The sequence below is a fragment of the Mizuhopecten yessoensis genome, unplaced genomic scaffold, assembly GCF_002113885.1.
Source record: "Mizuhopecten yessoensis strain PY_sf001 unplaced genomic scaffold, ASM211388v2 scaffold11143, whole genome shotgun sequence".
In the NCBI taxonomy this organism is placed as follows: Eukaryota; Metazoa; Mollusca; class Bivalvia; order Pectinida; family Pectinidae; genus Mizuhopecten; species Mizuhopecten yessoensis.
This window is the reverse complement of record NW_018408901.1, coordinates 529062-542421: the sequence shown is the minus strand read 5'-3', so window position 1 is coordinate 542421 and position 13360 is coordinate 529062. Positions and strand designations below refer to the sequence as shown.

Sequence of the window (13360 nt, the reverse complement as noted above, 5' to 3'; positions counted from 1 at the left end):
GCTTTGGTGCAAGGAGGACAATGTTGTTATATGACTGTATCCATGAGCATTTCTTTTTTTGTTGTTTTTATTTTGAAGATCACATGCTTTGCACCAAAGTCACTTTACTTCATCAATCCATGCAAGTAACCAAATAAACATTCAGTTTTTATGCTAAAGTGTTATGAAGTACAATACGAATGTAACGGAATTTTAATTTCCTGAATACATACATTTCTATTAAGACATCTATGAAACAATTTTTTAAATTGTTTTGATGCAGGGGCCGCGGTGGCTAAGTGGTTAAGGCATCTAACATTCTGCTACCACTAGCCCTCCACCACTCGGTCGCGGGTTCAAGACCTACGTGGATCAGTCGCCAGGTACTGGCCGTAGGTCGATGTTTTTCTCGGGGAACTCCGGTTTTCCTCTATCAACACAACCTGGCACGTCCTTAAATGACCATAGCTGTTAATAGGACGTAAAACACAAATAAACCTAACCAATCCAAAATAACAAAAGGGAAAGGCAACGGAATAAGTAATTGTTCATAGAACCGTAATTCATTCGACTCAAAATTGACAAACTAGGGCCAAAATATTGACAAAATCATATATCATTAAAAAGGCACATGCAAGTTAGGACCAGGTATTCCGGAGAAGTGAGCGTCTCCTACTTCATTAACGACATCAGCCATGTAAAGTCTAGATCAAATCAACGAGAGGTATTACAGTTAAAGAATGATTAGAGAATTGGAGAAAAAACAAAGAAACTATAAGACCGTTCCGGATGGGTAAGCGTTTTCTACTTCATCCAGGACAGCCGACACTTTCATTTGTAAATCTGTGTCAAATCCATATAAGGTCACACCCTAAAAGAAACGAACATAAATTCATTCGGGCAGTAAGAATACAGTGTAACTTGCTGTGTGTCATAAATTGTAATAATAGAGGCATTTGTTCCGTGTTTGACGATAAACGACGCGATAAAGTCATACTGGACAATACATGTGTGTCAAAATTGTTGATAAACCAAACACCATAAACCTCATAAGTCGACCTATCAAGCATTTAAATAAGGTTGAAGTTAACAATAATGACAGCCCAAATAATAAACAATAACGAGGTGTATTGAAACTTTAGGACGAAATTGATACTTTAATTAAATTATTAAATTTAAAGGTAGCGACGTCCGCATGTTGTCCCTAAAACACATTAATTGTTGTTTTGGCGACGGCAACGGCGTATTTAGTCAGTACATTAAAAAGATGCATGTCTGGTTCGGAACACCCTCTAAATGAAGTGGACCGATAGGAAATTAGATCGTATCTTAATAATCCGTGTTCCGCCCTCCGGCTTCGATACATTTGCATAGTAAAATTGTTCACCACACAATGAAGTATTGAGCGAACAGTAAAACCACAATAGGTCCGGTACCATTGTTCAGTTAATACTGATTTTTTTTATTTGTTTTACAAATGAGCGATATTTACGTATTTAGCATTTTGTTTCATGGTGTTGCAGTTCGATTTTTGTTTGAGATGTAAAATCAAATTGTGAGTTCGGAACTTATTTATCTGTGTAAAAATGAATATACTCATTACCAAGACAATATATTAATTCAGTATCACCTGCGTTTCAACCTTGGACCGTTTTACGTGTACGTGTTGTATTTCTATGTTGATAACAGTTTCAAATTTTGGAAACAAAATACGTTTGGCAGGGAGGCTTCAAAAAGATGTTACATATCCTGCTTATCTTGTGTACTGGACTTTTCATCCATTGTACAGGTGAGTATTGCAATTAATAATGATGGTTGTTATTTAAAAAAATAAACAACATTTACTGATTTAAAATTGCCAAAATGGGTACGATGGTATTGTTCTTATATAAAGAAATTGTTACGCAACCCAATACCTTTTCGGTCATAAGAGATCAATGGGGCAATCGCATATAAAATAATTTGATGTATCATCAAATATTGTAGATATCCAAAGTAGTTACTTGATATGAAATAATAAGAAAGATTTACTATTCATACAAAAAAACCCATGAAAAAATGTTTTGTCTAGTAGTTTCAATTAATTTGATTTAAGTATAACTTGCTTTAAACACATATTATTTTATCTCCAGCATGACTTTTCTCTCTGTGTATTAGTAAAAAGAACGTAAACCATGGAATTACCTGATTCTGTTATTATTTTCCTATATCTGTTTGTAAAATTGATAAAATGTCTGTTTTCCCCAAAACATTTGAAAGTCATAAAAATGGGGTTTTACACACCTTCCTAATTGGATTTTCACCTTTTTTGTTCCCTCACTGCTGAGTCCTTGAAGGACGAAACAGCGATATGTTGCAATTTATCAATTATCGACTTTTATGGTTATATTAATCTTAGAAAGTAATATTGACCCAGAAGAAGCGTGTCATCTAATATTTCAGCAATACTGCATCTACAACCTATTTTCGAATGACGATTGCTTAGGTGCCTCTTACGTTCATATATCGATGAACCATGTCGTGTTTTTCTCTAATATAGATACTGCATACTAGGAAATATTCGTCCAGTCGAACTTTCGCCCTTCATTCATTAACTTAATTTTCGTCTAGCGTACATTTCGTTTTCACATAAAATTAGTGTATAGTGTTTTGTTTACCTATATTCACTGTAATTATTCATTCAAACTCGTCACGGAGGGCGAACACGACGAAAATTAAACTGCGGCAAAAAATTCCCCGGTATTTTTTAATGTATTTTCTTTTAAATTGTGTGTTCGCTGCATTACAATATTGAACGCGATCTAAAGAAATAGTCATTACAGAAATCTTTACATCTATTATATTTTTTACCATATTAGAAATACTGGTTTATTCTGGATATTTCGCAAGATTTTGTTTCGTTAAAATTGCATTTACCTTTAATAAGTAACTCCAATATCACATGACCATTTACTTGTACGTAATGTTATATCCCTTGTCTTAAACTAAATTAAAAATATCCAGGGTACCTAAGTACATTTCGCACCCATACAATAAGTGTTTTGAAACTGTGAACAGAACGTTTAACTAAAGCTCAATTGTGTGTCTGGTTAGCAATCCTGAATGGCATTTATGATGTCAAAATAGTAAAGTGTATTTTTTTTTATAAAGAAGCTCTTTTGCACATGCTCTTACCAACTGCATGTATTGTACGATGCGACAGATGTGGGATGTCCCTGCAGAAATTGGATTTGCTTTTGTGCCCTGTATTTGGAGACACAAAGGCGATCAAAATAAATCGCTGCTGTGCTAGGTACCTTCAACATGATATTTCAGTCAGTCGGCATCAGGTTAAGGTTTAATAGATTTGTTTTTGTTTAACTTCCTTTTACCAGTAGTTAAGGTCATTTAAGTACCAGCCTCCAAGTGTTATGTAAGCGTGCATGTGTGTATATGTGCCGGAGATAGCGTTTGTTGGTGTACTTGCCTCCTTGTGATAGCGCGGATCTTATGCCAACTTCATAGTGCTATCTCACTGAAATACCATGCCGAAGGCACCCAGTACAGAATCTGCCCGCTCACATCACACTTCCAACAGATGAACGAGTTCTTGCCATTACCCTAAATGCTGAACGTTAAGCAGGGATTAGCAACTACCATTTTAAGAACTTTGAAATGTCCCGGCCTGGGGATAGAACTCAATATTTTCCTCACTTGGGCAAACGTTCAACACTAAAGCCAGAAGTGATGTGGCATCAGATCCGCGCTGTCACAAAGAGGCAGTTTCACCAACATACCCTTCCTCCAGCACACATACACAAGACACATGAAGGCATGTCCTAAAATTACCTTAGCTGTTGATAAGATGTTAACCCTATACAACCAACCAATTAACGTAAGGGCTTACCTAACTACCTCTATATATTTATATTCTCCTACCTCTCCACTTTCTATATAAATCTTTTTGACTGTTAATTGTAATACGTATATGAATAGAACTTTTATATAGGTATTTTATTAACTTAATTAAGTCGCCGAAGCGAGTTTGGGAAATGATTATTTTAACTGCATAAAGTATTATCTTGTTTTTTCTTATCATAATTTGCCAAACAAATTCAAACGTTTTCTCTCTTAACTGCTTGCCAAATACCATTGAAATTTGACATGAACATTAATGTCAATGTACATCATGACTTTTTGTCGATTAAAAATTGAACAAGAAGGCCACTATGGAATGGCTTCTGATTTGTCAAAGTGAGATATCGTTCGATTTTGCTCAAATGGTATGTACATGTACATGTAGGTGTTATGACATTGGAGCTATTTCTAATGCATCATTTGCGTCTATGGGGGCAGTTGGGGTGTTTTTTCTGCAAAGGTGTCCGCGACAGTTATAGCTTGTTATTATTCACAATAAGCTTAGTGGTGTTTGATAACATCATTAAGCATTGCGATACATGTAGGACAAACTTGTATGCATTACATTAATGTATATCCCTGCATACGATATCCGAATGGCACCATTGTGGAATAGGTTTATGCGGACTATACCCAGCTTCAGGCATCTTGACACATTGTTCGGGTACCTAGTTGCCCTAAACACCGAGCATGTTACATGCGTGGAGCCCGTCCAATCCATATACAACTGAAATAAATCAAGTACCGAAAATATATTAACAATCTAAAAAGGTCATCTACAAAATTAGCTCCGCCCTTCTCAGATTGCTTATGTCAAGTATCAGTTACAATACCTATTACTTTCATATTCGGAAAATAGAAATTCCAAATAACACACATAGTTGACGAGCACAGGTTAGCCTTAAAACAAGTAATATTTTAAAAGATGAAATATTCATCTAAATATAATTTTCTGTTTTCGAGCTGTTTGCTTTCTACTTGCATATGCCTCTTGCACCCCCAACCCCCTTGTGTGGAACTCGCGAATAAAATAAAATGATAAAAATTATTAGAATGCAACATGTTTTTAAAGAGTTTAGAATGCTAGAGACGGGGCCAGCTCCATCATTACTAGTCTGACTACAAGTCCTAAAGTTTCTTTTTGTTGTTTAAACTTAAGTATTTTCAAGTTAGGTTATCTTCCTCTAGTGTGAAACTCTAGAAGAAAGTTATCAAAATTAATAAAGTATATATATATTCCTAAATAGTTCAGTACTCTAGAGACAGGACAAGTCTACATCATGACAGGCATGATGATTTTCCATAGATACCTTGCCTATTATATAGGAAACAATCGTCATTTAATGAGTTAAATCCTGATGTATTGACTGTTGACATAGTAAGTTACTGTTGAAATGAGTTTTCGTCACAGAAATGATGTTTAAATCGGTTGCTTTGGCGTTATTTATTAACATACACTGAAGAAGAAATTAGCATGTCGTGGGATTAAATATATTAACTTTGTTAGATCAAATAACAAATGACGTATAACTATGATGGCACTATCACTGACGTCATCGAAATACTGTCTTGTTGATTTCGATAACGACGCAACATTACTAGTTTATAATGCATATACTTCTGTGTTAATGATGCTAAACAATAATAAATGATAATAAATAATGTGTCTTAGCTGACTCATTATATCTGAGATTATCTGTGTAAGAGTTGAGGATATATCGTACCGTAGTGTATAATATATGTGATGTGTGCTGGAGTTAAGGATATATTGTACCTTTCACTTTATTCCTGTGATTTGTTCTTGAGGTAACGTCATATGCTACCTCACACATTATCCCTATAATTTTTGTTTTAATGACATATCTACTTACAAGTTATACAAGTGATTTACGTTAAGCTATATATATATTTACCCGGTATACAACATTCCAGTATAACTATCGACATTAACACATGGCGAATATAGACTTAATCGATTAAAGAAAAAAATCATTTCACGGGGGAGAAGTTTCCCAGTATACAGTATAAATTTAAAATTGTAAGATATTGTTCATGACATTAAAGATATAATCATACAAGGAACGGTTAAGGTAAGTCATTTCCTTAACACAATTTGAAAATAGATATCACTATTTAATCTTCTGATACCTGTCAGAAAGCTGCATGAAGCGTATTATTTCAGTAGTGTTGGAAAAGTTATAGGAATGTAATATATTTTACAGAGGGAACATGTACCTTTCCAACCAGCCTTACCGACGGAACATGGATAAGTGCCGAGAAGGGAAACCTTCAAATATCAGGGACATCTATTCTGAAATATCCAATGGATATCTCCGGCGTGGCCACCTTTGACTTCAACTGTATAGTCCAGTCCGACACGACCTATCTTTTCCAGTAAGTCTACGAGTATACCAATAAACGTATCACAAAAAAGCTTCACATTTCAACCATAAACCCGTGACAATAGAGCCCAGGGATTACAGCCTATCTGCAAAATACAAAATCAACGAAGATGGTTTCAGAACCGCTCTATCGCAAAGAGGCAAATACACCAGCATATCATGTCTTGAGCGTGTTGGTTTGGTTCTCTTTTGTTTAACGTCATATCGACAGCTAAGGTCATTTAAGGACGTGCCTCAATGTGTGCGATGCAATGCATGCTTGCTTGTGTGTATGTGTGCGGAAGGCATGGTATCATGACGTATGCACCTCATTACGATAGAGCGGATCTAATGCGGACTTTAGAGTGCTGCCCCAATGAAATATTCTATCTGGTTACATTACGGTATACTGATAACGGGTAAACTAGTGGTTGCGAAAAACCTAAATGCCGAACGTTAAGCGGGGTCTTTTTAAGGATCTTACTATGTCCAAGCCTGGGGACAGAGCCCAAAACGTTAACACTAATAAACCAAATTAAGTAAAACGAGCGGCATTGCATATAGATTTTGATTTTGATGACCTAGAAACCATGTAGCTACCGTACACAGAAATACGAGTATGTTCTAATGGATGCTTGTTCTTAATATTTATCTAGGGCTGTTGAATTTCAAAACGTATTTGGAGTAATCACTCGATTCTTTCTGTGTTTGGACATTCATGAAGTCAATGGAAACGTCCTTACATATTTCTTGGGAACAGGTACGTTAATATGTTTTTTGTTGTATCTTTCAAAATGTCGGAAATGATATTAAGTAGTTGTTTGATATATGTTTAAGAACCTTGCATTTCGTTTATTCCTTATTTGGTAATGATAAGACCGTAGTTCCTGACAAATTGTTTGCGAACCATGGCATCTGGGTTAGAATATTAAGAGGCACAATTATGTTATTCAGGTAATATTAACTTAATTTTACACAAATCAAAAGTCACAAATGTTCAACTTGTAGATGTTTGTGTTGTTACCAAAGTGCAAGGAGAGATACTTAGCCAACACATGTGCCATTTTATAGATAGACTGGGTAGTAGTCTTTAGCAATCGCAATTAATGTAGAAACAAATAAAACGCAGTGTTTCCCTTTGTATCTATTAAGTGGATATTTCTTCAGGTAGATTCACTCTGAAGACAAAAAGCTTTTGGCTCGTAATGAACAATCGTTTTTATCTTTAATCAATGACGGATACTAAGATGTTTTACGTTTATCCATATGGATACTAGTGATATTTTTTAATTTGTTTTACAGAGTATGACGTCTTCGTCAGAGATTTCATATTTCCCTTGGCTGAAGATATTGCCACTATGGCACAAGCGTGTAACAGAGCTACTCCCTACGAAACACATACTTTTATAACACTTGTCAAAACTGGTAGGTGGGAACTTCTGTTAATTGATTGCAGATAATCAATATGCCCTTTATAAGCGTTTTAGCAGTATACAGCGAAAAAAGCACAGCCTTAAACCAAAAATTGACAGATACGTGTGTATTATAAATAATGTGCCTTTTAAGAACAGGTAAAAATAGATATATTCAATTTCTTTATTTCTTTTTATTTTAGAGGAAAGTTTAAAATAGTGGAATATTTGTATTTCTTACACAGTTTTCTACAAACATCGCTACATAAAAAAAAAGAGTTTAACATCTGTATCAGCATTGAAACCTTGTTACATGTATACTACGTATATGTATACTACCATAATGTGTATAGTGTCATTTAGGTGTTATAAAGGTATCGACAATATATCGTAGGAAACAAAAGTTGTTTTTTTAAACAAAACGAAATAGGGATTTTGAGATACAATGGCTGTACCTAAGGCTGCAAATGTTAGTTTTGCTGTAAATGAAAATGACGTTTTCAGTTGTCAAATTAAGCGTTTATAATTCAATTTTCATGTTTATAATTGCTTCAACATTGATATAATTTAAAAAAAAAATCTTGACCTTGTATAGACTAATTTTTTGGCAAGTTACCTATTTGTAGTTCGAAGATTACACAAGATGTCGTATTCATTTTATAAACAAAATATTAACCTCATTCATGTATCAATATCTTCGTTCAGGATCCGTCGATGATGGCTCAGCACCAATTAAATGCCCGGATGACGTCCTTTCAGTTTTTGATGACGTAGCAATTGCTGATCAGACTTGTGCCAACAGTATCCTTGACGTGTGTTCAAACCAAACACAAATGAACTTTACCTTGGATGCTCCCTGTGCAACAGAAAAAACTCTCGCCAGTATGTTTTTTTAGCTAGATAGTACATGTAGCTGTCTTCTGTATTCAATATCTTATTTCGAAATATGCTATTTCTTTGTAGGATAATTATGCAGGTCGATGTTTTGATTATGCTCATTAGTGTGCCGTATGGTTTCGTTATCATTACCAAAGCCCTCAAATTGTTGGTCGATATTTTATATTTGCGTGTTTGTCACTACCAAAGCACTTGTTTTGAAGGCGTGACATTACTTGGATTTGACCACCTAGAATAAGACGGTTGTCGTTAATAAAGAAGAAAAGCTTATCCTTCCGGAACACCTGGTCTTATTGTCTTTATATTCATTTTGTTCATATTTACCCTTGTTTTATCTAATTTTGGTTTAGTTGACGCAACGGTTTTCCCATGTTATTTGTTTTCCTTCCTAATATGGTATAATTTGAAGTTCATATATTTACAAATATGGAATTTTCTCATGCCTTTGTACACTTTATAGTTGTAACATTGTGATGTAGGATCATTCATGCATTATTTTGATATTACTACGTAAAGAAACGATTGATTAAATGTCACTCATTTCAGCTGCAGGACAGTACACCTGTATACATCACATCACTTCCGGTCAGACAACCTATCTCTCACTTTGGAATAACGATGCTTCGCCGACGTACCAATTTTCCTGTTTTGTGAGTATGCAATATTTTCGTACGGATATTTAAGCAATTTCATCCAATCATTCCTCACGAATGAATAACTAAAAAGGGTTATTGTGCGTTAAGAAGATAATAAAAATAACTAACAAAATTATTGTCTACCAAATACGGAAAGACAAAAAATGTGGTAGGAAAATCAGTACAAATAATTACGTACTGAGTTCTGATGTATTGTTTCGTTTCATTTCTTATTTGATAACTTTTTACAACTTATTGGAACTCATTAAACATAATGGCTTTAAGTCGGTGATTGACCATCCTCGATACTACAGGGGTTACGCTCATTTTTCTCTGTACACCCCTGGAATATGTCTTAGCAAAATTGAAGGCACGCGGGTAATTATTTGATTGGGCTCAGGTAAAAAAAACAACACTGACCGATCGCGAAGGTTGATACCTGTCTTTTGAAGATTACAGAGGAGCGTCACCCGACTCCATAGCCATCCAATTATATGCGACCGTCAGATTCTTTTGATGTACATCAAAGGATCACACTAGTCTTATCGTTGTATCCACAAACTGGTGTACGCCGAGCTTTTGTCATAAATTTTGCTGTGACATATTCCAGGCGTGCAGAGAGCGAAAGTGATCGTAAACCCTTCAGTATCGAGGATAGTGATTGACCTTCACTTCACCTTCCTTCTAAGTATTTGAAGTAGACTCAGGAGTTCGTATTGAAAGTTACAGAACAATGTACATTAAAGAAGTTGAGTTACTTTAATGTATAACTTTATCTTGAACTATAGACCCCAACCCCTCCCCACAAATTGTAAGCAGTGCCTGATGAACAAATATGAATAAGTATTTGCAACTTATATTCATCACTCTTTCTGGCCAGGATGTAAGCGGGGTCTTAATGTGGGGGGAAAACGAAGTACCCAGGGAAAACCAACGTGGTCGCACAGGTGCTTCCACAACTTTTCACGTCCGATCGGGGAATCGAACCACGGCCGCCTTGGTGAAACGCAAGTGTGCTACAATGTATCCACTGCGCCATCCAAACACCGTGAAAAAATATTATAGCACAGACATGTTTGTTAACGTGCAATATACTTTTATTCCAGGCGTTTCAGAGAGTCGATGATGTTGTTACAGCAACTGAGACCGCCAAGTACTGTACGGCCACTACAGACCACGTGACACCGGGTACTCAGGACAGCGTCACTGGCAAGACCATTGTTGTAAACACTCCCTCTCGTAAGTTCTCTTACAATTATCAAAAGATTATCATTTCATGGATTATCCATCGTTGTACCAACACCCTCTCGTAAGATCACGTGAACACGTATTTAAACATTGTCACCTAACGGATTCATATACTCAATAAAAATCATGTTTTGCACTACCAGACGATTACAAAGCTATCCTATATTCAAACAAGAGGCACAGGGGCCAGTATCGCTCATCTGGAAAATAAAGCAACTTTGGAAAATTATTCTTATTACATATCACAACTATTTCCAAATATTGACTCTGTCTCTTAGCAACACTATGCCCTCATTAGGTCGTTTCTTTCTGCCCCAATGAATGGGGGAAGAGTCTAAACATTAATCTCAATTTCCCCTAAAAGTAACCTTCTATTTATACAAAATTGAGTCCCCTTAACCAAAGGATGCTCTACACAAACGTTTGATAAAATCCCTCCAAATAAACTGAAGAAGAAGGACTTTTAATATTTATTACTATGTTCCCTGTACTGGACCTTCCCTTTTGCTCCCAGGGGGACCAAACTCTCTGTTCAAGCAAATTGAATCCCCCTTGCCAAATAATTTATATGGACGGGGCTACACCCTCCGTTTATACAAAATACAAATGAGTTCCTTTACCCAAGGATTCTCTATACCAAATTTTGTTAAAACCCCATTAGTAGTACAGGAGGAGAAGGATGTTTTTAATCTACCTCAAATTCCCCTATTGTGTTTATTCAAAATTTAGTCCGAGTTGCCCAAGGATGCTCCAGGCCAAATTTTTATAAAATCCCCCCAATAGTACATAAGACATAGGATTTTAAAGATGTAAACATCGATTTCCTCTATTGGGTCCCGCCCTGCTGCACCCAGACGGGCCACACCTAAAATTAAGTCCGCTATGAAACGGATGCTCAAGGCCAAATTTTGAATTTGAAGACTTAAACCTCAAATTCCCTTTCCAGGCCCTGCCCCTCTGCACTCAGAGTGGCCACTCTGTTTATACAAAATTTAGTCCCCTTTACCTAAGAATGCTCCAAGTCAAATTTGGATAAAATCCCTGCAAATAGACTTAAAATTCTATTCTCCCTATTGGGCCCCGCCCCTCTGCGCCCAAAGGGGCTACACACTCTGTTTATACAAAATTGAATCTCCTTTGCCTAAAGATGCTCAAGCCCAAATTTGGATAAAACTTGAATCAACGACGATACTGTTACTCTTTGCAAACCTGTTCAATTAAGAATTTTGACTTTTGTCTCTTACTTTCTATTTACAGAGAGCTGTATTGCAGTAGGACGTAAGTTCGCTTTTATATTGTATTAACATATTATTGATTCGGACTTATTATAACTTACATGCATGTTACAATATATTTTAAGTAATTTGTAGTACAAGTTTGCAGATTTACATTTATTTACAAAATACACGCATACTAATAAAGCATACGGACAGGTACATATAAATGCAACAGCTATACATGTATCATAAATTTTAACTGTTATCAAGTTAATTAATTCACAGATTTACCATAGTCAAAAAGATATTTCGAAACTTCAATATCAAATTAATCAGAACATAATTAAAATCTTTCTCTTTCATTTTTAACTATTGATAATTGTATTCTTTGCTTGAGCAACAAGTTCTCAAGTTAATTAATTCACAGAATTACCATTGTCGAAACATTATTGCTTCATCTAAAAATGAAAATAAACAGAAAATCGTTCAAGTCTATTTCAAATATTGATATTTTTGCATTTTACACTTCAGCAACAGCAGCTAGTGGGCCCGATGCAGGGGTCACAATTAACTATAATGGGCTGTATGCGCTCCTTTTGATTCCATTGTACATTCTGCTATCGCTGCTCATCCTCCTGATCCTCTGTTGTTGCTGCGGGTATAGTAAAAAGAAAAAGAAGACGACAGAGAAACATCGTCCCGAGTCACCAATAATTGTCATTTCTAAAGCGGAAACAAGCAATTTGAAGTTCGGCATGCGCAGTGAGCTTTACATGAAGCGCGGACATTTTGGATTGTTCCGGCCGAAGAAATCGCTCGTGATACCAAGCCATCCATCTTTCCTGCCTTGTGTTTTGCCTCTACCTCGCGTGGAGCCAATTTATAAGGATCCTTTTCTTCTTGATGAACCTGCAACCTCTACTAGAACGGTTGAACCCCTTAGGACCCTTAAACCTCCTTCCTCTCCTGGTATTGGGGGATTATACAGCTTCGATGCTGTGGATGACATAATGGGACGATAGATGGGAAGGAGTGAACAGCTCAAACGCGTGCGATACTGTTTATTGATAAATTTATGCATAACATGTTGTTTTCTCGAAATATATACAACTAGATAGCTTCTATGAGGCAGACTTGCTATAATGCATGCCTGTCATTCCCAATAAAATGTGTGCTTTGTTGTTAATGATGCAGGCAAATAAATATAAATTCCGGTGACAATAAACGTTATACATGTAAGTATATATATATATATATACATCTAAAGAGGTGAAAGCGCTAGGGAGGTACTAAGAAACTTTGTCATTTGTTTATATACATATATATATATGTCCACTGAAAGGATGACATATAAATGCGATATGGGTTTACCTTTCGTTAAAGTCCCACACAAGAAAGTAAACAAAATCCTATTTGATACTTGGTCATTACAGTCGTGACAGATTTTACAGGTATCAAATATTGTTTGCAATGATATTGTACAGTTCAACACTAAGTTTTGCAATTTTAGGTAATGCTTGTTTGATACAGTTTAATTGTACTAGCTTTAGTGATAACTGTTCAGGAATTTCGTTTTTAGTTACACATGTTATTACCATACCTCATCTTCATGATAGCGTATCTGATTGGATGATATTGATCACATGGCAGGGCAATAACACAGTATGTCACCCTCACGCGCTCGAGTTTCCGAG

The 13360-nt window shown here is 35.8% G+C and overlaps 1 protein-coding gene across 1 annotated transcript; it reads left to right on the top strand.

The window, feature by feature from the left end:
* Positions 1-1457: 1457 nt before the first annotated feature.
* Positions 1458-12875, top strand: LOC110466741. Its single transcript, XM_021523463.1, has 9 exons — positions 1458-1768; positions 6099-6270; positions 6914-7017; positions 7560-7682; positions 8375-8551; positions 9113-9216; positions 10308-10440; positions 11707-11727; positions 12198-12875. Exons 1-9 carry the CDS (start codon positions 1717-1719, stop codon positions 12686-12688), a joined length of 1377 nt encoding a protein of 458 aa, XP_021379138.1. The 5' UTR covers positions 1458-1716; the 3' UTR covers positions 12689-12875.
* Positions 12876-13360: the final 485 nt, after the last annotated feature.